Genomic DNA, 27,893 nt, shown 5'->3' with positions numbered 1-27,893 from the left:
AATCAATCAAATATGCACGTCCTGAAGGAGACACAATAAAGACAAATTGGAGCTTCTTCAGGAGATTTTATAGGCCGATCTCATATGGGTGAAAGAAACTGCAAAACAACCCAGCAAACTTGAGCTGAACTCAACACAACTCATCTTCAGAATAATTACAATTCATAAGCACAACACCTTTGGTAATTTGTAATATAGCTTGAAAATCATTCCCCTTTTTTTATTAATTACAGTCTTAATAAAATTCTTGATTTCACAGGACTAACAATATAGTCTTATTTTTATATATTTTTTTCAATAAGAAACCAGTTTATATTCTCTCTTCCATTTAACTTTAGGCTGTTGATATCCTCAACTGATTTCTTGATTTTCATCCTTTTCCCAATCAAAATCTTCTCCCGTAATCTGATGGAACATGACGTTGAAAGGCCGGTAAAACTTCCGTAGTCTGTGGATTACGTCAGGATCTATTTTTGGATGAGTTCTCCCCTTAGATTTACCAAGGCACCTCGGCATGCTGCTGTCCTCTGGTTTCTTCAGGCAAGGAAATCCCTTGGTTTTGTTGAAGTAAAAGTGTTTGTCCGTGACAATCCTCTTGAGGCCTAAGAAGTCCTGCACTTTGCCCATTTCTCCAGCTGGGTCAATGATGAGCCTCTCCCCACTGACAAAATGGATCTGAGAGAGGGGAAAAAACTGGAGCCAGTTCTCCAAATGCAAGGCATAGATTCCAATGCGTATGGCACTCCAAGAGGCATCGATGAGGCCAAGGGTCCTATTCTTGAAGGCTAGAACTTCAAAGGTTGGAATCTCAGGTTTCTTGGACAGTGTCTGGGTATAGTCTGAAATGGCTCTGGTCACTGGGTTCCTGACCACTACAATGAGTTTAGTGTCCTTTGCCATTGAGAATATTCGTTTTGGTGCCTCTCTGGTAACAAAGTAACTGGGCGTTTTCTCCATGGTGATCTGACCATCCAAGGTCTTGGGCATCAAGTTTCTAAAGACAAAAAAAAAGATGGATTTGTTTAGCACTGGATCTTAGTTTTATTTTACAGTTCTTCTCCCATACCCCTACTGACCCCTCCCCCCATTACCCCAACCCCAACAGTTTCTTGTATTGGAGTATGGTTCAATAGAGCCTGCATAGTCGTCTTCCTATACACAACCCTCAATAAATATTACTTAAACACAAGTAGACAGAATAATAGGTTCCATAAGCAGAAATGGTATAAGCTTCTACTGCTCTTTGACTGTAATACACGAACAAAGGGGGAGAGTTAGATGCAAGACTGAGAACATGATTTTGCTGAGACTTTGTCAATGAAAATAATACCACATGGCTTACAAAGCCCTACACCATTTCCATTGGGTCTATGTCCAATATATTCCAGTGACAGGATGTATGTATTCTTGGACTGCTTCAGTTTCTGAGGAATCATGAATAGTACTGGACATTGTGCAATCATTAATGATCTTCCCTACTCTGACCTTATGATGGAGGGAAGGTTTTTGATGAAGCAGCTGAAGATGTTTGGGCCTAGGTACAATACCCTGAGGAACTCCTGCAGTGGGACTGAGATTTTGGCTTCCAAACACCACATCAATCTTCCCTTATGCTCGGTATGACTCCAGCGAGTAGATAGTTTTCACCTTGATTCCAATTGACTCCAGTTTTCCCTGGGCTCCTTGATGCTGCACTAAGTCAAGTCCTGCCTTGATGTCAAGGACAGTCACTCTCACCTCACCTCTGGCAGTCAACTTTTATGTCCATGCTTGGATCAAGGCTGTAATGAGGCCAGGAGCTGAGTGATGCTGACTGTCAATATTCTATTAATCACAGTGTACGGTAATTCCCTTGTTAAGGGAATTGCCAGTTAAACATCTGACATTGATTGTCCTATAAATAGAGACAGATGGAACACTTTGGTAGAGAGCTTCTTATAAGTTAGTAGCGCTGAGGAAATGGCTTACAATGAGCTAGCTCGATTGATTCTTCCACCACAGTCACTTTTGAGTAACAATGGTAGTGGAGGATAAGCTTGGTGCCTGACTGCTGTATATGAAGCCCTTCATTTTAATTCTCAAGGGAAAACATGTGTACTGTTGCTGACAATTTAATTTATGGACTGCTGGAAGGATGGTGCAAAATTGCAAGTTTTGACTATCCACCAATTTTTTTCTGACTCTGAAGCATACCAGCAATGGGAAGCTGAAGTTGAAATATGGACCGGGTAAATTCCATACCAGAAGCAAAATACTTCAGAGTGAAAGTGGATGATCTGGATCAAGAAGAGGGACTAAACCTTGTGTTGCAATTTTTGGTTAGGTTTTACAAAAGATTCGAGTTATTGGAAGCATAACTCCAATTCAAGCATAACTTGCGCAATCTCCATTGGAAGAATAATTTCAATCCAAGCATAACCTGGGCAACCTTTGATTGGTTTAGGAAATCAGAGGATCAGTCCATGGAAGAATATATCATGGATTTTGATAAATGTTACAAGACAGTACAGAGATTTGCACTTGAAATTCCAGAATCCATATTTGCATTTAAATTACTAGCCTGTGCCCACATTTCCCATATTGATAGTCTTTTGGTACTAACAGGTTTAGTTTCAGATAAAGAATTTCCCTGAGATCAAATGGCTGCAGCCCTAAAAAGATTCTGGGTAAACAGTTGTTCCGTGCCACTCTCTTCACAAATGCAAACAAGGAATGCAGTGAAACGAATGATAGAGGGCCCTATTTTACCATTTTGATTCTAAGTGCTGAATCTGGGAGTGTTTCAGTTCGACTTTTAGACCTGTTCTCCAGCACCCCCATACGCACTCTGCCTGAAAAAAAGCAGCGATTCTGGATCACACTGCAGAAGCCTGTGGACGGGGCTCATCGCGCCCGAAACACTGCTGCTCCGATCGGAGCCTTCAACTGCGCATGCGCAGTAAAAAAAATAGAAAAATGCTCCCCTGCCACATCACTCCCTGGCCGGATAATGCCTCCCCCTGCCCCCACAGATATTGCACCACCTCCAGAACAAAAACTGGCGCAACTTGATGGTAAAATTGGGCCCAGAATGTTCAATGGTGGCTCAATTATCCAAACATTAGCCGAAAATTCCAATACAGAGATGGGGTTAATGACTGGTGGTCTGAAAATTGTCATAACCATAGCCAGTTTGAAGGTTAGGACAAAAAGCGTGCCTGGAATGGTGACCATCGGTGTTTAAACCCAAAAAATGCACAGCACATTGTTAATCAGTGTTTCCGGTATGATTCCCCCAGTATCATTATGTGATGAACTGTCCACAGCGAAGGAATTGTGTTTTTGAAGTAACCCATGAGACAAATTTATCCGAGACTAAAACTGGTGACTGCCATGATGGAATTCTATTGGTCACTGAGAGTTTGAATCCAGTAATGAGCATATTGCTGGTCGATTCCTTCAACAGTGCAGTTTCGGTCAGTGGTTGTACTTCTACAATGCGTGATGTGGACTGGCTTAACTGCTATCTGGTACCTCTCAATGAGACAGACTGGTGACAGGTCAGGGAGATGAAAGCAACACTTCCTTTAGATTCGGAGATGACAATACATTAACATCCTCCAAATGGGTGGTCCTTCTTTGTAAAATCGCAGGGATTAATCTGTTTATCAGTCCTGATGTGATTGTTAGCAAGATACTACTATTGTTAAGCTGATCTTTGATGAAGAATCCTTAGATGATGCTAGATGTGAAGATTGATCGAGCTGTCATGTTTAGAAAATATGTGGATCTGCATTTTACTCGGTCAGGCCATTACTGCTTGCCAGTAAGGAAACCAGAGATTTCTCATCAAAAAATTCCTGAAATTTTGTTAACCACTGAGAATAAGAATTTGATGGACTAAAAGAAGATAATTACACAGACAATTTATACATCCAGTGGCACAAAGCTGAAGATTCTGTTGAGATGCAGGAGTGCTTTGATAAATGATATAATGACCTTATTGAACAAATCACAGCTCAATGCGAAATCTGCATTAAATATTGCAAGACACCACCGCATCCTGTTGTGAGCTTTCCATGAGCCAGGGAATTTAACAATGCTTTGGCAATGGATTTGGAAGCTTGGGACAAGGATAAGAGTATTTATACACTATGCTTCATAGATATGGCAACCAGATCTAGCTTATCCACTGTGATACATAGTAAAGAAAAAAAGACCATTGTTGATAAGGTCATGGAGAAATGGGTAGGAACAGATTAGGAACACCAATGAAGTTCCTGACAGATAATGATGGGGAATTTGCCAATGAGCAATTTCAAGATATGTGTGAAAATCTAAGCATCGTAGTTATGCACACTGCAGCTGAGAGCCAGTTTAATAATGGTCTTTGCAAAAGAAACCATGCAGTAATAGACAATATGTTACAGAAAATATTGACTGATCAACCAGGTTGGAAATTGCAAACAGCGTGGCATGGGCAGTGCATACAAAGAATTCTTTGCAAATGGTTGGGGGAGGAGGCGGGGTGGGATGATACAGCTTGAAGCGACTAGTGTTAGTTCTACTTTTCTGCTCATCTGAATAGCTTGCATGCAGGCAGAAAAGCTTTCAGTAAAGAAGAGGTTTTGGAGAAAATTCGGGAAGCCCTACCACACCGCAAAAGGCCACTGGGGATATAATTTCCACAAAGAGATATGGGGTGAAATCTTACCATAAAGTGGTAGAGTGTTGGTTCGGTGCAAAAAACAGTGTTTTCTACTGACGGTGATAATGGGCGGGGTTTTACGGTCTCGCTCGACCCGAGACCGGAAAATCCCGCCCGAGGTCAATAGACCTTCCCATTGTCCGCCCCTCGCCCGCACTGATTCCGATGGTGGGGTGGGGCAGTAGAATTCTGGCAAGCGTGTTTATGGCCTGAATCTTATGCCTCATTAGCAATAATTTTTACGCCCACAAGTTTCATGTCGCTAGAGCGGCGTGTTCCCTCTGATTTTCCCACCCTGCAACGATTTAACTGCTGCAAGCACTGGGGAGCTTGATTCAAATGACTCTCCAGTATTTGTTCCACAATGACTGCAGGAGATGACAGGCAAGAAGGCAACGCTGCACCTTTCGGAGGGGACGGCCCTCATAAGGATGCTGGGTGAAGTGGCTTAGAGGCAGGACACATTCTATCCCTGGTCCAGGAGACAATCTTCTAGCAGAGTCACCAGTCCTGCCTGGGGATGCATTGACAGTTCTGGTCAGTGCAAGCACACTCCAGAAGAGGAAGTGGCAACAGTGTTGGAAGAAGTTAAATGATCTTCACTCAGCTAGGGTAAGCAAATCATCCCCAGTCTCCCACTGGACCCCCTTGCACACCCTCGCACCCCCAGCCCTTTCTTTCACTCAGCAACCAGGCACCAGATTCTACCCCTCCTCTCACAATCTTTAGCCACGGGGGAGGTACCAGAGGATTGGAGAGTAGCTAACATTGTTCCTCTGTATAAGAAGGGCAGAAGAGACAATCTGGGAAATTACAGGCCTGTAAGCCTTACATCAGTGGTGGGAAAATTATTGGAGAAGATTCTTAGGGACAGGATATATTCACATCTGGAAGAGAATAAGCTTATTAGCGATAGGCAGCATGGTTTTGTGAAGGGGAGGTTGTGTCTCACGAATTTGATTGAGTTCTTTAAGGAAGTGACAAGAAAAATTGACCAGGGCAGGGCAGCGGATGTTGTATACATGGACTTTAGTAAAGCCTTCAATAAGGTTCCTCATGGCAGGCTGATACAGAAGGTGAAGTCATATGGGATCCGAGGTGAGCCGGCAAGATGGTTACAAAACTGAATAGAAAGCAGAGAGTAGCAGGGGAAGGGTACTTTTCTAACTGGAGGTCTGTGACAAGTGATGTTCCACAAGGATCAGTGCTGGAGCCCTCTGTTGTTTGTAATATATATAAATGATTTGGAGGAAAATGTAGGTAGTCTGATTAATAAATTTGCAGATGATACAAAAACTGGGGGAGTAGCGGATAGTGAACAGGATTGTCAGAGGATACAGCAGGATATGAATTGGCTGGAGATATGGGCCGAAAGATGGCAGATGGAATTTAACCTGGACAAATGTGAGGTGATGCGATTTGGAAGGTCTACTGCTGAAAGAAAGTATACAGTAAATGGTAGAGCCCTTAGAAATATTAGCATGCAGAGTTCATAAGTTCATAAGATATAGGAGCAGAATTAGGCCATTCGGCCCATCAAATCTGCTCCACCATTCGATCATGGCTGATATGCTCCTCATCCCCATTTTCCTGCCTTCATAATCCTTCAACCCATTACCAATTAAAAATCTGTCTAACTCCTCCTTAAATTTACTCACTGTCCCAGCATCCACTATACTTTGGGGTAGCAAATTCTACAGATTCACAACCCTTTGGGAGAAGTAGTTTCTCCTCAACTCTGTTTTAAATTTGCTATCCCTTATCCTAAGACTATGACCTATTGTCCTAGAATGTCCCACAAGAGGAAGAATCCGCTCCACATCTACTTTATCCATACCTTTTATCATCTTGTATACCTCAATTTGATCTCCATTCTTCTAAATTCCAGACAGTATAGGCCTAAACTGTTCAGTCTCTCTTCATACAACAAACCCGTCATCTCTGGAATCAATCTAGTGAACCTCCTCTAAAATGCCTCCAATGCCACTACATCTTTCCTCAAATAAGGGGACTAAAACTATGCACAATACTCCAGGTGCGACCTCACCAATGCCTTGTATAGTTGCAACAATACTTCCTTACCTTTATATTCTATTCCTTTAGCTATAAATGCCAGCATTCCATTCGCTTTCTTTATTATCTGCTGTACCTGCATGCCACTTTTCTGTGATTCATGAATGAGGACACCCTCTGATCCCTCTGCACCAGAGCACCCCGAAGTCTCTCCCCATTTAGATAATAAGTCGCCTTCCCATTTTTCCGACCAAAATGCATGACCTCACACTTATCCACATTAAACTCCATCTGCCACATTTTGACCCACTCTCCTAACCTATCTATATCAATTTATAAGGTTCTTATTTTCTCTTTGCAACTTACTGTCCCGCCTATTTTTGTGTCATCTGCAACTTTGGCTATCGAGCCTTCTATCCCTGTATCTAAGTCATAAGAACATAAGAAATAGGAGCAGGAGTAGGCCATCCAGCCCCTCAAGCCTGCTCCACCATTCAATAAGATCATGGCTGATCTGATAGTGGGTTCAGTTCCACTTACCCGCCCGCTCCCCATAACCCTTAATTCCCTTAATGGTTAAAAATCTATATATCTGCGACTCAAACACATTTAACGAGGTAGCCTCTACTGCTTCATTGGGCAGAGAATTCCAAAGATTCACTACCCTCTGGGAGAAGAAGTTCCTCCTCAACTCTGCTCTAAATTTTGATTCCCCCGTATTTTGAGGCTATGCCCCCTAGTTCTTGTTTCCCTTGAAAGTGGAAATAACCTCGCTGCTTCTACCCTGTCTAGCCCCTTCATGATCTTCTATGTCTCTATAAGATCTCCCCTCAACCTTCTAAACTCCAATGAGTACAGGCCCTGTCTACTCAATCTCTCCTCATAAGCTAACCCCCTCATCTCCGGAATCAACCTGGTGAACCTTCTCTGTATCCCCTTCAAAGCTAATATATCCTTTCTTAAATAAGGGGACAAAAATTGTACACAGTACTCTAGGTGCAGCCTCACCAGTACCCTGTACAGTTGCAGCATGACCTCCCTGCTTTTATACTCCATCCCTCTCGCGATAAAGGCCAACATTCCATTTGCCTTCTTGATTACCTGCTGCACCTGCAAACTGAGTTTTTGTGATTCATGCACAAGGACCCCCAGGTCCCTCTGCCCAGTAGCATGTTGTAATTTTTCACCGTTTAAATAATAGTCCATTTTACTATTATTCCTTCCAAAGTGGATAACCTCACACTTACCAACATTATTACCAACATGCCGGGACTTGCGAAACTGAGTTACAGAGAAAGGTTGAATAGGTTAGGACTTTATTCCCTGGAGCATAGAAGAATGAGGGGAGATTTGATAGAGGTGTATAAAATTATGATGGGTATAGATAGAGTGAATGCAAGCAGGCTTTTTCCACTGAGGCTAGGGGAGAAAATAACTAGAGGACATGGGTTAAGAGTGAGGGGGGAAAAGTTTAAAGGGAATATTAGGGGGGGCTTCTTCACACAGAGAGTGGTGGGAGTTTGGAATGAGCTGCCAGATGAGGTGGTGAATGTGGGCTCACTTTTAACATTTAAGAAAAACTTGGACAGGTACATGGATGAGAGGGGTGTGGAGGGATATGGTCCAGGTGCAGGTCAGTGGGACTAGGCACAAAAATGGTTCGGCACAGGCAAGAAGGGCCAAAAGGCCTGTTTCTGTGCTGTAATGTTCTATGGTTCTATTATACTCCATCTGCCAGATCCTTGCCCATTCACTTAGCCTATCCAAATCCCTCTGCAGACACTCTGTGTCCTTAATGACAAGTCATTAATATAGTTTGTAAATAGCTGGGGGCCCAGGGACCGAACCCTGTGGCACCCCACTAGTTACTTCTTGCCATTCAGGAAAAAACCCATTTATCCCAACTCTCTGTCTTCTGTCCATCAGCCAGTCACCTATCCAAGTTAATAAATTACTTCTAATCCCCTATGATCTAACCTTGTGAATTAACCTTTTGTGCGACACCTTATCAAACACCTTCCGGAAGTCCAGATATACTACATCTACAGGATCCCCATTATCCACTTTGCTTGTTACATCCTCAAAGAATTCTAGCAAATTAGTCAAACATGATTTGCCCTTCATAAAACCATGCTGACTCTGATGGATAGCATTTCCAAATGCCTTGATATAGAGAGATCTAGGTATGCAGTTTCACAGTTCCCTGAAGGTGGCAACTCAGGTGGACAAGGTGGTCAAGAAAGCATATGGCATGCTGGCCTTCGCCGGTCAGGGTATTGAGTATAGGAATTGGAAAATCATGTTGCAGCTGTATAAGATTTTGGTTAAACTACATTTGGAGTATTGTGTACAATTCTGGTCGCCACACTACCGGAAGGATATTGATGCATTGGAAAGGGTGTAGAAGAGATTTACCAGGGTGTTGCCTGGTTTGGAGAATAATGGACTGTGAAGAAAGTTTGAAAAAACTTGCATTGTTTTCATTGGAGCGGGAGAGGATGAGGAGGGACCTGATAGAGGTTTACAAGATTATGCCAGGTTTGGATAGAATAGATAGTCAGAGTCTTTTTCCCAGGGCCCAAGGGTCAATTACTTGGGGGCATAGGTTGAAAATGCAAGTTTAAAAGAGACGTAAGGGGCAAGTTTCTCACACAGAGGGTGGTGAATGATGGATTGTGCTGCCGGAGGAGTTGGTGGAAGCAGATTCTACAACAACGTTCAAGAGGGATCTGGATAGATACATGAATAGGCAGGGAATAGAGGGATATGGACCACGGAGAGGCAAGAAAATATTAGATTAGAGAGGCATCTGTGTCGGCACAGACTTTTCTTGTGCAGTACTGTTCTTTGTTCTTTGTTCTTATCGCCATCTTAAATGTCAACACTTCCACCTACACTCTTCCTCTCTGCGTCATTGGAGGACAAACTCAACCACAACAGGCGTCAGCGGGCACAGCTGGGCACAGCCCGCTGGGGGTCATACCCGAATTGAGAACCCTCACGTGTTTTGAGAAGCGAGCTCTTGAGCTGGCCAGGGAGGAGGAAGACCTTGCCTGCGTTACTGGTGAAGTGGGAGCAGCAGAGAAATGTGAGAATCCTCAACACATAAACTGTTATTCCTCAAGTCACAAATGAGTAATCAATGTTCCATTTATATTCCCTGTAATGCACTGATGCTATGTCCCTTCTCTTTCAGGCTGGCCAGCAGAACAGGCTGGACCATCCTTGAGGCCGCTGGACCCACCTGACTCCAGCAGTTCAGAGGGGGACTTCTCCAACCAAATGGTTGAAGAGGCATCACAGCTCTCACCCACACCCACCACCAGCACAGATACTCAGCTTCAATAAGCAGGCAGGCTTCTGGGTCACTCACAGGTGAATACCTCGCAGCTGAAGATCCATAATAGGCGGAGGAAGTGACATCCCAGAGGGCTGGCACTCAGAGGAATGCCAGAGCTCCTTGCCTATTATGTGGCCCTGGGCTGGGCAGTCCAACAGCTGCTGGTGCTGCAAAGGCAGAGTCGCAAGTATCTTGAAGGGATGACAGCAACCCTCCTCAGAACGCAAGGCCGATTGGTGGAGTTCAATCACCTTCTATCCAAAGAGATGGTGTTGTCACTGCAGCGCATCGAGGCCAACACTGCGAAGTTGATGTCTGTATGCAGAACGTGCACTCCATGGCAGGAGATGGCCGCAGTAAGAAGTTTAACAACACCAGGTTAAAGTCCAACAGGTTTATTTGGTAGCAAAAGCCACACAAGCTTTCGGAGCTCCAAGCCCCTTCTTCAGGTGAGTGGGAATTCTGTTCACAAACAGGGCATATAAAGACACAGACTCAATTTACATGAATAATGGTTGGAATGCGAATACTTACAGCTAATCAAGCCTTTAAGATACAAACAACGTGAGTGGAGAGAGCATCAAGACAGGCTAAAAAGATGTGTATTGTCTCCAAACAAGACAGCCAGTGAAACTCTGCAGGTCTAGGCAGGCTGTGGGGGTTACAAATAGTGTGACATGAACCCAATATCCCGGTTGAGGCCGTCCTCGTGTGTGCGGAACTAGGCTATCAGTTTCTGCTCAGCGACTCTGCGCCGTCGTGTGTCGTGAAGGCCGCCTTGGAGAACGCTTACCCGAATATCAGAGGCCGAATGCCCGTGACCGCTGAAGTGCTCCCCAACAGGAAGAGAACAGTCTTGCCTGGTGATTGTCGATCAAAGAACAAAGAACAAAGAACAGTACAGCACAGGAAACAGGCCCTTCGGCCCTCCAAGCCTGTGCCGCTCCTTGGTCCAACTAGATTAATCGTTTGTATCCCTCCATTCCCAGGCTGCTCATGTGACTATCCAGGTAAGTCTTAAACGATGTCAGCATGCCTGCCTCCACCACCCTACTTGGCAGCGCATTCCAGGTCCCCACCACCCTCTGTGTAAAAAACATCCCTCCAATATCTGAGTGATACTTCGCCCCTCTCACCTTGAGCCCGTGACCCCTCGTGAACGTCACTTCTGATCTGGGAAAAAGCTTCCCACCGTTCACCCTATCTATCCCCTTCATAATCTTGTACACCTCTATTAGATCTCCCCTCATTCTCCGTCTTTCCAGGGAGAACAACCCCAGTTTACCCAATCTCTCCTCATAGCTAAGACCCTCCATACCAGGCAACATCCTGGTAAACCTTCTCTGCACTCTCTCTAACGCCTCCACGTCCTTCTGGTAGTGCGGCGACTAGAACTGGATGCAGAACTCCAAATGTGGCCTAACCAGCGTTCTATACAGCTGCATCTTCAGACTCCAGCTTTTATACTCTATACCCCGTCCTATAAAGGCAAGCATACCATATGCCTTCTTCACCACCTTCTCCACCTGTGTTGCCACCTTCAAGGATTTGTGGACTTGCACACCTAGGTCCCTCTGTGTTTCTATACTCCTGATGACTCTGCCATTTATTGTATAACTCCTCCCTACATTATTTCTTCCAAAATGCATCACTTCGCATTTATCCGGATTAAACTCCATCTGGCACCTCTCCGCCCAATTTTCCAGCCTATCTATATCCTGCTGTGTTGCCCGACAATGCTCTTCGCTATCCGCAAGTCCAGCCATCTTCGTGTCATCCGCAAACTTGCTGATTACACCAGTTACACCTTCTTCCAAATCATTTATATATATCACAAATAGCAGAGGTCCCAGTACAGAGCCCTGCGGAACACCACTAGTCACAGACCTCCAGCCGGAAAAAGACCCTTCGACCACTACCCTTTGTCTCCTATGGCCAAGCCAGTTCTCCAGCCATCTAGCCACTTCTCCTTGTATCCCATGAGCCTTAACCTTCTTAACCAACCTGCCATGTGGGACTTTGTCAAATGCCTTACTGAAATCCATATAGACGACATCCACGGCCCTTCCTTCATCAACCGTTTTTGTCACTTCCTCAAAAAACTCCACCAAATTTGTAAGGCAGGCAAGACTGTTCTCTTCCTGTTGGGGAGCATTCAGCGGTCACGAGCATTCGGCCTGTGATATTCGGGTAAGCGTTCTCCAAGGCGGCCTTCACGACACACGACGGCGCAGGGTCGCTGAGCAGAAACTGATAGCCAAGTTCCGCACACACGAGGACGGCCTCAACCGGGATATTGGGTTCATGTCACATTATTTGTAACCCCCACAGCCTGCCTGGACCTGCAGAGTTTCACTGGCTGTATTGTCTGGAGACAATACACATCTTTTTAGCCTGTCTTGATGCTCTCTCCACTCACGTTGTTTGTATCTTAAAGACTTGATTAGCTGTAAGTATTCGCATTCCAACCATTATTCATGTAAATTGAGTCTGTGTCTTTATATGCCCTGTTTGTGAACAGAATTCCCACTCACCTGAAGAAGGGGCTTGGAGCTCCGAAAGCTTGTGTGGCTTTTGCTACCAAATAAACCTGTTGGACTTTAACCTGGTGTTGTTAAACTTCTTACTGTGTTTACCCCAGTCCAACGCCGGCATCTCCACATCAGGAGATGTCCTCACAGTGGTGCACGGCTTCAACTGTATGGTACAGGCACTAGTGGGAATCCATGAGTGTCAGCGCCAGAGGATGGCAGAGCTTCTGGATTTTCTCCAGCTGCACCTCCATCCCATGGAGAAGCACAGGGGCCCGAGAAGCCAAAAGTAGTACTGTCCGGGGCTCTCCAGCTAGGTTGCCTTGGTATCTCCAGCCCACCTGACAACTCTCTTCCTGTGAGCAACACTCCTCCACCCCCTGATACCGAGAAGGGGAGCAGTCAAACATCTGCGCTGTGCTGCCTGAATGCAGGCCAGGACCCTCAAGGTATCAGACCCCCAGGGGACACCTACCAAGATCACCTTGGGCAAAAGAGTGTGGTAGTCAGCAGGCCACCTCAACTGCAGCTGTGGATCCAGGGGATACACCTAGATGTAGTGGGTGGATCAGGAAGATTAAGAAACCATAGGCAATTAGTGGACAAGGGTGAATATAGGCACTAGTGTAGATAGGTCACCATTTTGTTTTAAATGTTTGGCAATAAATTTTACTTTGTTCACCCACAGAGCCTCCACCCTATCAGGTCATGCCACCAAGCTTGGGGGAACCACCATGCTCACCGGCACCTCATTCCTGTGGTGTGTGAGAATGGCAGTGCTATCTCCCTCCACCCTCTTGCCATCCTCCACGAAAGAAGGGCACTCCCTCAGCTGCAATATGGACAGGAACCCAGGAAAAAGGACTCGGGAAGTGCTGCCTGCATGCCAGCCTTCACAACCCCTCTAAAGCAAGGGCATCCCAATATGAAGGGAGGGTAAGGTCTGCAAGTGACCCGTCCCAACCCCAAAATGGCAATTCTGGGATCCCCATCCCCAACTCTGAGTTGAATGTATCTGTGTCCCCGGGTCTGCTCCGGTGCCCCCTGAACAGTGCATACCACGGAGAGTGCTGCCTGTCTGAACGCTCACCTCCGAAATCCTCCTCAGAAGTGAAGGCTTCTATAGACCTGGCTATGTCATGCTGGTGCCACTGAATATCCAGTGAGGGGGCAAGTCCCAGAGAAACTGCTTGCTAATGATATTAACTTTCTGCAGTCCTGTAGCTTGTTGCATGCCACTCCACCGGTCCTGTACTACACATTGAGAGTGAGGAGGCACCATGCACTTCACATCCTGTGTAGTTATGAGGAGCGGATGATGGTAGGCACAAGTTGATAGATTATGAATGAAGTAATATTGAGATACAAGATAACACTATTTGTTTAAAAGGGCAACTACCTAAAGTGGGCACAAAGGTAACATACGTGCCATAAGAGACCAGTGTGTGGAGGGATACCACCATGATAGGGAGAGCAGAAAAAGCCTCTGGCTCAATGTGTGGGATGAAGGACAAGAGACAGGATTTATGGATTGGCAAAATGATGTCAAGATGTGGAAACCCAAAAAGTGTAGTATCAGTTCTGACACTGAACCAGAAAGCGGCCGTGAACCCAGAAAAAAATCACAAACTTGCGGACGAGGTTCTGTTCGAATGAGAGAAAGATCATATAGTAGTACTCCAGAACGGGACAGGAATAGAAGTAGAGACCATAGTTTAATGAGAATGAGGCCGAGTAAGCAAGGTAGCAACCTCAATAGAAGTAGAAGTCCTCATGACTGAGAGATATGTGGGGGTAGGGCCTGGGTGGGATTGTGGTCGGTGCAGACTCGATGGGCCGAATGGCCTCCTTCTGCACTGTAGGATTTCTATGATTTCTATGATTTTAGTAGCTGCTAATTAACTGGAAAATAAGCTAATAAAGGAAGCCAGACAGAAAGAGTTCGAAAGTTGGAAGGAATTTGGAGTATATACTGAAGTATCTGACTGGGGACAGCCAGCTTTATCTCACCGGTAGATCTGTACCGCGGTGAAAGGTACTCCCAGACAGTGCATATAAGGCCAAAGCGAGATTAGTAGCCCGAGACTTTGAAGAGAGATTAGGGAATCAGAATGTCCAGGTGGACTCACTGACTGCAGGGAAAGTAAGTTTTTTGGCTGTTTTGGCATCATATTCCTGGGAATGCAAATCTGTTTACATAAGGTTGAGTTTTTATAAGGGGAGAAGTTTCAAAGATAAGTTTTTTTTTAAACCACCCAAAGAAGCTCATGATGTAGAAGGAAATCTATGGAAATTGAACAAGTGTGTTTACAGATTGAATGATGCGTCAAGAGTATGGTATTTTTCCCTGAGGTCTGTCCTGTTGAAAACAGGTTGCCTTCAGTTAAAGGCAGATCCCATAATGTTCCACTGGCACCATGAGAAGAAACTGGCTGGAATTTGCATCAGACATGTTGATGATTTCCTGTGGGGAGGATCTGGTGAATTTGAGTGAGGAGTAATCAAGAAGATAAAGAAGGAATTCAAGGTAGGAAGATAAAGAAGGAATTCAGGTAGGAAGTCAGGCTTCCAACATATTGTCAAAAATTTATAAGGGACAATGTGAGAAAAGTTTATCCACAGAATTTTATGTTGACAACTGGTCTCTATGGGACAATGTTCATTCAAGAAAGAATGTAACTGAGAAAAGACCTAGCCGGCAAAAAAGAAATGTTAGAGAGAAGGGAAATCTCTGAAATATAATGGGTTGATGCAAATCTCCAGCTATTGGACTGTTTCACAAAAAGAAGTGCCTGCTCTAAGAAATTACTAAATGTATTAGAAGAGGGGTGTCTTATGTTATAATGATGAACTGAAAAATTTATTTCTGTTTTTATAATGGCTTATGTATATTTGGTAAAGGAATTACGGGATTCACTAACGTGGAATTGTGAGATCATTTATTTCTGTTTAGATTCAAAAGAAAGTTCTTTATTTTCTTTCAAAGCTTTAATTTAAAAAAAAGAGGGGGATCTGTCAATGAAAATTTAATCACAGTGTATGGCAATTACCTTGTAAAAGGAATTACAAAGAGTTAAACCCATGACATTGATTATCTTATAAATAGAGACAGCTGGAACACTTTGGGTAGAGAGCTTCTTGTAGGTTAGTAGCACTGAGGAAGTGTCTTACAATAAACTGGCTTGAACCTAAAAGACCAATCCGGATTGACTCTTCCACCACAGCCACTTGTTGTAACATTGACAGAACCCAAATTGAGCTTCAGCGAACATGTTTTTATGCTGTGCTACTTGATAACACTGTCAATGACAGCTTCCATCATTTGCTGGTGATTGAGAGTAGACTGATGAGACTATAAGTAACCAGTTAAATTTGTCCTGCTTTATGTGGACAGGATATAACTGGGCAATTTTAGCACATTATTGGCTGGATGCCAGTGTTGTAGCTTGGCAAAGGGCATAACTAGTTCTGGAGTACAAGTCTTCAGTACTATTGTTGGAATGTTGCCAGGGCCCATAGATTTTGCAGTGCCTTCAGCGATTTCTTGATATCATGTGGAGTGAATTGAATTGGCTAAAGACAGGCATCGCTGATGGTGAGGACTTCGGGAAGGGCCGAGATGGACCATCCACTGTGCACTTCTGGCTGAAGATGGTTGCAGTTCATATAAAAGGGAATAACTGAATCCTGTATGGTACTGGGTGATTTGTATTTCTCTGTATAAGTGCTACAGTTCAGGCCTTCTCCGAACACACTATCCTTGCTCATGACAATATATTTGTCGGCAGATTTGTAATCTCACACATAGAGTGCATGCTACAGGATTAACAAAGACACTTCAGAATCTTTAATCTGAGTCTTTTGATTGCTCTCCATTTTGACATGGAAATAGAGATTAACTGAACTACAAGACAGATGTAAAACCTGCCATGTGTATCTGAACCTGCGAAACCAATGAGTACTGAGCTTCAATTAGGCCAAACTATGGGTACAATTGTGATTGATTCTCTACATTCTCTGATGAAGAACATTAACCATTGATACTGCGATTCTCCCAAGTCTCCGGCCCCGGGATTTCCGGTGCCGTCAGCTCCGTGCAAGAAATTGGCGCCAAGCTGTACAAATTATGCTAATGGCCATTTTAAAATCATTAGCAGGCCTGGGGCTGAAGTCTCCGGGGCCATTAGCCTTTCCCCCTACCGCCAGCAGTGTTTCACTCCAGCACAGTTTACAATAGCTCCCCACTTGTGGAGAGCTAGCGGCCTGACCCTGCTGGAGTGTCGGGGGTAAAGGGGGGTGCCCCCTGGGCATTGCCAGCCTGGCCCCCTGGCACTGCCCAAGGGTCAAAGTGGCAATGCCCAAGGGGGCACTTTGCAATGCCCATCAGGCATTGGACAGTGCCAAAGGGGTGGGGCCTAATGGGGGCAAGGCCAATAGGGGCAGGCCCTCTGGAAGGAGATCAGTGGGGATGGGGGGCAGGGTCCCATTGCCAGTCCGCACTAGGCGGTGCCAGAGAGAGAGAGAGGCCAGTAATCAGAGCTTGTCATCGGGGCGGGCAGGGACGGTCGGGATTGTGGTATGGGGGGGGGGGCCGGGAAATGGGGGGGGAATAATGGGGGGGGAATGGGGGGGGAATGGGGGGGGAATAATGGGGGGGAGAATGGGGGGGGGGGAGGTTTGGGACTCCCGGTGTTTGGGCGGCAGGTGGAAGATCAGGACTGCCGTGGAGTGGGTCTAGGCTGGCCCAGACACATCCGGGAGGCCAGCAATCGGAGTGTGGGGGGGGGGGGGGGGGGGTGGGGTTGGAGGTGCAGTGATGAGGGGTTGTGGGGCTGGCCATTAATTGAGCTGGCTGGCCAGCGATCGGGAGACTGGAAGTGCAGGGCTACTGCGCATGTGCCGATCTCGGCGCTAACAGATCGGCGCATGCACAGTGGTTCACTCAGCGTATGCTGCCAGCCTCTCCAACAAGAATCGGTTGCATCCCCTGATATTCACGCCAGTGCACTCTGCAGTACACAGAGTGTGGGAGATTCATTTTGAAAATCCTGCTGAAAAGAACAGTGGGATCTATTCCAGTTTTTACATGAATTCAACACTTCAATTTTTGTCGAGAGTATCCCACCCACTGTGTTACCCAAAATCTATATGCAATGTCTTTCCTATTTCTTATTAGCTTATAATCTAGTCAGAGTTTTTGAGGATGTAGCTGGCAAGGTAGATAAGGTGCAGCCTGTGAAGGTACGTTTTTGCATTTTAAAAACACATTCAATAAGCTGCCTCAGTAGAGGAAGTTATGCAAAACTAAGAACCATGGGATTGGGGACAATATTGGGTGAAATTATTTAATATGATGGGAAGATTAGAAAAATAGAATTTTTTCATAATTTGAGAGACTGGTAAATGTTGATATTCAGAGGGATTTGGGGGATTTTGCACATAAATCACAGATGCAATTTGGAAGCCAAATTATAATTTTTATTGAATGGAGAGTTTGAGTAATAAAGTCTTTCTGCAATTATATAGGGCTTTGATGAAATAACACCTGGAGTACAATGTACAGTTTTGGTATCCTTACCGAAGTAAGGATATATTTGTCTTTTAACTGTTTTGAAGAAGTCATATTTGTAGCTCAAATCGAGATGTTGGGCGAGATTTTCCAGCTGCACTCACCCGAAACTGGAAAATCTCGCTTGAGATCAACAGACATTTCCATGGTCCGCCCCCACCCACTCCAATTCCTGTGGCGGACAGAACAAGGAAATTTGCTCCGTTAACTTTCTTTCTCGTTCTACAGATATTGCCAGACTTGGTAAATATTTTCAGTATTTTTTTGTTTTTGTTTCAGATTTCTAGAATCTGCAGTATCTTGCTTTTATTCAAGGAGTATAGGGATTGGGTGAGAGTGCAGTGAGGTTGAACATCAGCCATTATTTTACTGAATGATGGAGAAGGTTCGAGGGGTAATGTGGCTTAATCCTTTACTTTGTTCTTTTGTTTTTATAATCTGGTAAAGTAGGCAGATTGTATCTAATCACAGTTGATTCAAATGATATCCATAATACCTTATTATATAATTACAGACCTAAAGAGGAAATTATATAATACAGAAAAAAATTATCAGGTTTGAACAAGTCCATCACAATCAACTTTTGTCCTTGTACAGTATGCACTGAGTAAAAAGGAACAATTCACACACAATATTTAAATGATTCAAAGTATAAATAAAAACCATATAGTTCTTGCTGTCTATCCAGTTGGCAGTGAAACTCATCCTTTGTCCCTCTTACTCATGATCACTTTGCCTTTCTCAGATTCTCTTTCCAGAATTCCTTTTCTGTCTTAATCAATTTTGTTCACTCTTTATATATTGTACCTCCTTTTGGAAATGCTCCCTCTGTAGACCACTAGAATCTTTTCTGTTGAGGGCAGCCACTGGCTCAGACAGTTTTCTGTCATGGCATTAATGCAGAAAAGATTACAGATGGAACCAATGGCTTTGCAAATGACTCTTGCCCAATGACTTAAAATTAGAAATGTTTAGAAAATTAATGTGTGACTCATTGTGTGGTTTTTTTGTAGGTTATGTTCTTAGCATCAGCTCTTGTATGTACAGTACATGTGCAGATGTGAATGAATAGGTATAAAGCAATTAATACTGGCCTTTCATAAATTGAGACCAAGCAATAGGGTGATTTCAAGCATGTACTTAGGAAGGGGAGAACAAGACCATACATTTATAATGATCTTTTAATGTAGAAAAATGTCCCAAAGAGCTCTTTGAAGGGATAATCAAAACCTTCATGCTGAGCTAAAGGAGCTACGAGCAAGGAAGAACAAAGCCTGGTGAAATAGTTGGGTGCTTTGGAGGATCTTAATGGAGGAAAGGAAATTGAAGACATCTTGGGTATAGGTTGGGAATTCCAGAGTGTGAGATACAGGTGGCTGACAGCTCGGCCACCAATGGTGGGGCAGAAAAAGTGGGGATGTTATAAGAAGCCAAATGCAGAGAAGTTGGGAGTTTGGGAAATGGAAGGTTGTAGGGCTTGAGGAGTGCAAAGAGATAGGGAAGGAGGAGGTAATGAAAAAATATAAGCATAAGAATGAGAATTTAGGAAAGTGTAAACTGATGTAGGTCAGCAAGTACAGCTGTGATAAGTGGAGGACTTTGTGTGGAATAGGATAGGGACACCAGAGCTTTGGATAGACTGAAATTTATAGATTAAAATGTGGGTGGTTGGTCAACAGAGCTTTGGAATTGTCGAGTCTAGAGGTGATGACGAAAAAAATGAGAGCATAAGCAGCATATATAGAATAAGGTCGAGGCAGAGAAAGCTGATATCATAGCTTGTAGTTCTGTGGTCTTAATCATAGAATCATAGAAACCCTACAGTACAGAAAGAGGCCATTCGGCCCATCGAGTCTGCACCAACCACAATCCCACCCAGGCCCTACCCCCATATCCCTACATATTTACCCACTAATCCCTCTAATCTACGCATCTCAGGACACTAAGGGCAACTTTTTTTTGGCATGGCCAATCAACCTAACCCGCACATCTTTGGTCTGTGGGAGAAAACCGGAGCACCCGGAGGAAACCCACGCAGACACGAGGAGAATGTGCAAACTCCACACAGACAGTGACCCAGGTCCCTGGAGCTGTGAAGCAGCAGTGCTAACCACTGTGCTACCGTGCTGTCTTTGTGATAAGGGCCAGATTTTCAATTCTGAATTCGGAACATGTTTGCTGCTTCAGTTCTGGATGTTGGCATGGCACCACACAGTGCAATTTTCAAAATTGGTGTCTAGCCAGTGGCACCAAACATGGCCTGGAGATGGGACACAGTCATCAAGCACCCTTTGAAAAGCTGAGTGTTGACAATTGTAGGGCTTGCTGCTCGCTGTCAGATAGATGTGCAGGGAGAAGTATGGGATCAGCTGGCACTGCCAGGAGTGCACTGCTACCAGTAGCCCCCAGATTATCTGATGCTATCTTGGAGGTCCTCACCAAGGCTGAGCTGGAGAGGTGGCAAATTATCATTCCTGCATCAGGCCAGAATAAAACTTCACAGGAGACTAAAAGGCAGAGCTGGAAGTGGTGGAGAAGGTCAGCAGTCATGGCGTAACCAGAAGGATGTATGTCCAGTTCCACAAGCAATTCAACTACCCCTTTGGAATGGGAGGGTGAATAGCAAGTGGCACCTGGGTAACTGGCCTCCAACTCTATACACAGCTACATTATGTGGAGATGCCGGCGTTGGAAAGGATGTCCCGAGGCATGATACATTGGGAAGACCATGCAGATGCTACAACAATGGATGAATGAACACCGCTCGACAATCACCAGGCAAGAATGTTCTCTTCCTGTTGGGGAACACTTCAGCGGTTATGGGGAGTCGGCCTCTGATCTTCGGGTAAGCGTTCTCCAAGGCGGCCTTCACGACACACGACAACGCAGAGTCGCTGAGCAAAGATTGATAGCCAAGTTCCGCACACATGAGGACGGCCTCAACCGGGATCTTGGGTTCATGTCACACTATCTGTAACCCCCACGACTTGCCTGGGCTTGCAGAATCTCACTAACTATCCTGACTGGAGACAATACACACCTCTTTAACCTGTGCTTTACCCTCTCTCCACTCACATTGTCTGTACCTTTAAGACTTGATTACCTGTAAAGACTTGCATTCCAACCATTATTTTGTAAATTAAGTTTGTGTCTTTATATGCCCTGTTTGTGAACAGAATTCCCACTCACCTGATGAAGGGGCAGCGCTCCGAAAGCTAGTGGCTTGTGCTACCAAATAAACCTGTTGGACTTTAACCTGGTGTTGTGAGACTTCTTACACAGCTACATTGTCAGACTGAGTACCCAGTTGAGAGGTCACATGTTAGTAAAAATGACAAGGATACACCACTGAGATGTGCAACAGCTCATATCAATATCATATTTTGAAAATTAAGAGAGGGCGACATACTCATGCATCATTCTCCCCACATCCTACAGGTGAAATGCACCCACAATAGACAGGAAATGGCACACATGAGAATGTCAGAACTGTATTAACTCACAGCCATGGATGCTGGAGACAGTCCATTAGAGATGGTGCGGGTTGAAATCAGGAAGAGCACGCTCATTTGATAGCTCTTTCCTCAGGTGAAGGGTATAGAAGGTGTTCCTGCCAAATGCAGGTGTGGCTTGACAACCGTGATCATCTGTTGGGGTGGTTGTGCCCATGTATCAACTGAGTTCTTTGAATTCGTATCAAATTCACGAAAGGAAAGTTATGAATGGCCTTGAGTTGACATGGAGGGTCTGAGGGTCCATTGGGGGTGGGCTGAGGTTGTCATGTTATTGTAAGGATACAATCCTTTTGTTTATTTACAGCACAAGGCAGGCAGCACCAATCGCTCATCGAGGATTTGGTAAACATGTTATGGATCAATTTATTAAGACTAGACACTAGAACAGTTGTACATACGTATAAGGCTCAAATATATTAAAGCTGTGTGCTGTGCTATGCTCAAACCAGAAATTAAGGGCGGGATTTTACAACCTTGCTCAGGTGAGATCGTAAAATCCCACCCAAGGCCAATGGAGATTTCCGTTCTCCGATTCCTGGGAGGATGAGGTGCTAAAATTCTGGCCTAAGGCAGGATCATATGTCACATTTCCCTTCTAGTGATGTCATGCTAATAGCCCTTAAAAAGATATGGGAATGTTGTAATATCCCTTTAAATATATTTTACCCCCTTCCAAAACAAGAAATTCAAGAGAATTAGACATCTTGAGAAGTTAACCAAGGCTTTATAGCCTCTACTTTACTTGGCTCAGGACAAATGCCAGCACTGGAATAAATAGAACTGAAGAAAATGACCTGCTGCATGTTGATGTCGTATTTCAGACTGTTGAATACCAATCGTCATTATGTGCATCAATAAGTACATATTGTGGTCATGTTCACGCTTATTCTTCCCTCAATAGCTATTTCATCTGTGAAAAAATGAATGTAATGTGGTCCACGTGAGCTTGAAAGAGATGCTGGCTAACAGTCCGAAAGGAAGTCGTTGAAAATAGTGTCATGTGAATGGGGTACAAAATGACTTTTCTGCAAAATATATTGACCAGTAACGATGCTTGGCATCAAACTTTGAGAAGAATTTGCACCTGAAAATCTCGGATTTAATTCTTCTAATGTGGGTAAGGACAACGTTTCAAAGCTGCATTTAAATGTCACAAATTGAGAAATATTCTCAATGATCTGTGCTTCATGACATACGTGATTCTGCTGCACCAATCCATGTGTTCTTGTAATCTTCTGATGATACCTTGTTTCTTCAATTTTTCTAGCTTGACTTTAAATTTGTCTTGTATATGGATGATCTTATGTGGTGGATCAATTTATGGATTTGCATTTCCCTGCAAATGTAATGTAATATTAGAGATCGAGAGTTGGTGGGAGGGGAGGTCCTTAATACAATTACTGTTACTAAGGAGGTGGTGCTTGGTAGACTAATAGGACTGAAGGTAGACAAGTCCCCGGGCCCGGATGGAATGCATCCCAGGGTACTGAAAGAAATGGCTGAGGTAATAGCAGATGCGTTAGTAGTAATTTATCAAAATTCGCTGGACTCTGGGGTAGTGCTGGCTGACTGGAAAACAGCTACTGTTACGCCACTGTTTATAAAAGGAAGTAGACAAAAGGCGGGTAACTACAGGCCGGTTAGCTTAACGTCCGTAGTTGGGAAGATGCTAGAGTCCATTATTAAAGAGGAAATAACAGAGCACCTGAATAAGAATGGTTCGATCAAGCAGACGCAGCATGGATTCATGAAGGGAAAGTCGTGTTTGACGAATCTACTGGACTTTTATGAAGGTGTCACTAGTGCGGTTGACAGAGGGGAACCGGTGGATGTGGTGTTTTTAGATTTCCAGAAGGCGTTCGATAAGGTGCCTCACAAAAGGTTGCTGCAGAAGATTGGGGTACACGGAGTTAGGGGTAAGGTGTTGGCGTGGATTGGGGATTGGCTATCTAACAGGAAGCAGAGAGTTGGGATAAATGGGTGCTTTTCTGGTTGGCAGTTGGTGACCAGTGGCGTGCCGCAGGGATCGGTGCTGGGGCCTCAATTGTTTACCATTTACATAGATGATCTGGAGGAGGGGACTGAATCTAGGGTATTCAAGTTTGCTGATGACACGAAGGTGAGTGGGAAAGCGAATTGCGTGGAGGATGCGGAAAGTCTGCAGAGAGATTTGGATAGGCTGAGCGAGTGGGCGAGGATCTGGCAGATGGAATATAACGTTAGCAAATGTGAGGTTATCCACTTTGGAAGAAATAATAGTAAATTGGAATATTATTTAAATTGAGAAAAATTACATTGTGCGACTGTGCAGAGGGACCTGGGGGTCCTTGTGCACGAATCGCAAAACCTCAGTCTGCAGGTGCAGCAGGTGATCAAGAAGGCGAATGGAATGTTGGCCTTTATCGCGAGGGGGATAGAATATAAAAGCAGGGAGGTCTTGCTGCAACTGTACAAGGCACTGGTGAGGCCGCAACTGGAGTACTGTGTGCAGTTTTGGTCCCCTTATTTGCGAAAGGATATATTGGCCTTGGAGGGAGTGCAGAGGAGGTTCACCAGGTTGATACCGGAGATGAGGGGTGTAGCTTATGAGGAGAGATTAAACAGATTGGGTCTGTACTCATTGGAGTTTAGAAGGCTGAGGGGTGATCTTATAGAGACATATAAGATAATGAAGGGGCTGGATAGGGTAGAGGTGGAGAGATTCTTTCCACTTAGAAGGGAAACCAGAACTAGAGGGCACAGCCTCAAAATAAGGGGGGGCTGGTTCAGAACAGAGTTGAGGGGGAACTTCTTCTCTCAGAGGGTAGTGAATCTCTGGAATTCTCTGCCCATTGAAGTGGTGGAGGCTTCCTCGTTGAATATGTTTAAATCACGGGTAGATAGTTTTCTGATCGATAAGGGAATTAGGGGTTATGGGGAGCAGGCGGGTAAGTGGAACTGATTCGCTTCAGATCAGCCATGATCTTGTTGAATGGCGGGGCAGGCTCGAAGGGCCAGATGGCCTACTCCTGCTCCTATTTCTTATGTTCTTATGTTCTTATGTACAGCTCCCTCGAAACTGCCAATTTTGTTGACACTTTAGAAATATTTTGATGTTAGGTCACAAACTGAGTTGATAGGAGTAGCTTCTGAGAGACCAATGAGGTCATGATATGCTGACAGACCTGCAGTTTCTGGCCTTTAGTTTCCATGATCTAGAACATCTGCAGTACCTAGGATTGACTGTACTGGCACTCTAGGACTATGGATTGTCCACATGGAATTAGTGAGCTATTGTACACTGAAAGTTTCAAAGTCGTCAGTTTCAGCATGGCCTTCCATGTCTGTGAATGCATTTCTTTTAGAATACGCAGAGGTAGCATGTTGACATGCCCTATGTCAATCTTGGCCAAAAATAAATTGCTACCAACTTTCTTAAGGCAGATAAACCTTGGCAAAAACTTTGGACAGTGTGATGGCATCTGTGTTTTCAATGAGATTGTTGGTGTGAAACATATGGTCACCACTTTTCGTCTCATTGTGCACCTCATAATAAGTTTCTGGTTTGTTAATCACCTCATGCATTTGTTTCTGACGGGATAACAATTAGTCATTCGTATTCCTTGAAGGCACCATTGTGCACAGTCTGCTTGGATCAGTGCACAGCTCTTTGCAACTACAGTAGTCTTTGTTCTAGTGCACTGCTGCTAGCAGTGGCCCTTTCTGCCTCTTGCAGACTTGATGAAAAACTGGGCATTCCGTTGGTGCATGCAGGAGGTCACACCTTCTACATGTCAACCTGTGTAGACCTTCATTTCCAATTGCGAGGCAAATTTGTATGGCTTGCCTGTTTAGTTCAAACATAGCTGAATAAAAAAAAAGCTCTCTACGTTTAAACATTTTGAATTTGGATAGGTCAGCTACATTCCAATTCAAACTGGAGAGGTTTGTGGTCATTTTGAAAATAGCCTTTTGACCTTCTTTCCTAACACCTGGGATGGGTGTCGCTATAGATGCTTTCACATGTTTTTCTGAAGTTCTGTCCATGAAGATGAGTTCTGGTGAGAATGCACCATAGAATTGGTGACTTTACTTTTTATTCAATTTATTGTTCAGTAACTCCCAAAGCCATGCATTATAATCACAACCATTTCTTACCCAATTTTTTTGTTTGTTTGATTCTCCCTTGCTTGCTGTCGATCTGGCCAACACCCTGGTCACTCACTTTTCCCAGCTGAGCTAACCTGGTGCTTGTCCTCTGAATGAGTTGCCCCACGCATGGAACTGACAGGTTATGCACTGCAAACTTATCATGAGGGATCTGCCCGCTTACTAGCTCTTTACTTGGGTATCAGCTCGGCACTGTGTCTCCAAAGATTTTCTTTGCAGTCCTGTTGCATTTTCAACACTCTCTCCACTGCAACTTCATTGCAGTCTGACCAAAATGTCGAGGATCTTCTAATGCCATGTAGCATGATCTAAGGCTGTTCACCATGTCATTACTGAAGTTAATCTTCCTGCCACCTGTCTTATCACCACTAAATGCCATGTCCTGTTCTTATAATGGTATAATCCTTCAACATAGTTATTGTTCAAGACACAAGGCACCAGTTGCTTGTAAGTATTTTGGTAAACAGATTGTGGGTGCATTTATTAAAACTAGGCATATGAAAACAGTTATACATACTGTGATGCTACTGTGCCTTTCAGAAATGTATTTTAATCATTTTTCTGTGTAGTTTTTTAAGCAGGCCTGGCCTTTTTGATTTTGGCCCTGAGCTGTCTGAGTCAATGTCCTTTTATTGTTGCTAAAGCCATATAATGGACCTTTTGTTTATTTTTAATCTGGGCGGAATGTCTTGGAGTTTTATGACCCTTTTGGGAATTGTTGATTTACGACTGATTGACAGATCAGGTGGTACCTTTACATCGTTTTTTTCACACAGGAGAAATCAAAAGGTCTTTCAGTTTGACAGAAGTGGCTGGGACTACACACTGAAAGAGTTTTAACAACACCAGGTTAAAGTCCAACAGGTTTATTTGGTAGCAAATACCATTAGCTTTCGGAGCGCTGCTCCTTCGTCAGATTGAGTGGAAATCTGCTCTCAAACAGGGCACAGAGACACAAAAATCAAGTTACAGAATACTGATTAGAATGCGAATCCCTACAGCCAGCCAGATCTTAAAGATACAATGTGGGTGGAGGGAGCATTAAGCACAGGTTAAAGAGAGCACATTTCCACTCCATCTGATGAAGGAGCAGCGCTCCGAAAGCTAATGGTATTTGCTACCAAATAAACCTGTTGGACTTTAACCTGGTGTTGTTAAAACTCTTACTGTGTTCACCCCAGTCCAACGCCGGCATCTCCACATCATGACTACACACTGAAAACAGTGTTTTTGTGTCTCTCTCCCTGGTACTGGAAATTCAGCTCTTAGTGGCTGGCTAACTAGAAGCTAGAGGCAAATGGTGTCCCTATCTCTTGAGGTGTGCTGAAAGTTCCAGGGGAAGAAAGACTCCGTTTCAATTCCATATCCAAAGGACTAATTCCCAGCATGTGTTGCAAAGCTGCAAGATCCATCACGTGAGCATACTTACTTTCTATGCTAAGCCTAGGACTGATTGTCAAAGCAAAGGCGAAACTAAGACTGTATCACATGACACATTTCTCTTCTTGTAGTCATTTTGAAAACCCTTAAAGGCATATTACTATAGAAAGTGGCATCGATGGAGAGCGGGTGAGAGGATGAAGGAATGTGAGGGCTTGAGAACCTAATGGTGAACAAAACAACTTGGACCAGGTCCCAGAGAACCAGGACAGGTCTTTTAATCAGGCTATCTTCGCATGCTCCTGTGAATCGACTTGGGACATTTAATTATGTTAAAGGTGCTCTATAAATGTAAGTTATTATTGTTGAAACTCATTCAGTGTTACATCCTGTGTACACTCTCACTCTGCCTCTAAGCCACATTGAAACATGCAGCACATTCCACACCTGTGATCATATGGCTCCCAGATAAAGTACTTGATGAAAATTTTGTTTAATCATGGCTTGAGTGCTGAAGCACAGGTATCTCTGTTTTAGCTTTTACAGGCAGGTTCAAATTGTGGTAACCAGCAATTAGGACCAAAACTGTGTGCTCATATCATGTGATCTCATTTGTACATACATACCGATCACCGTTTTTTTCACTTTTACAACAAAATAAGTCCACTTTATTCAACTGATTTTATGATTTGTACTGTCAACACTGGTA

The 27,893-nt window shown here is 44.1% G+C and overlaps 1 protein-coding gene across 1 annotated transcript in view; it reads right to left on the bottom strand.

Annotated features, from left to right (window-relative positions):
- Positions 1–351: 351 nt before the first annotated feature.
- LOC144510380 (heparan sulfate glucosamine 3-O-sulfotransferase 4-like) overlaps positions 352–27,893 on the bottom strand; it is a 238,212-nt gene continuing 210,670 nt past the window's right edge. The window contains exon 2 of the mRNA XM_078239816.1: positions 352–994. Within this exon, the coding sequence (XP_078095942.1) occupies positions 352–994 (643 nt within the window). The remainder of the gene's footprint in view (positions 995–27,893) is intronic.

The sequence above is a fragment of the Mustelus asterias genome, chromosome 23, assembly GCF_964213995.1.
Source record: "Mustelus asterias chromosome 23, sMusAst1.hap1.1, whole genome shotgun sequence".
Taxonomy (NCBI): domain Eukaryota; kingdom Metazoa; phylum Chordata; class Chondrichthyes; order Carcharhiniformes; family Triakidae; genus Mustelus; species Mustelus asterias.
This window is presented reverse-complemented; position numbering and strand designations above follow the sequence as displayed.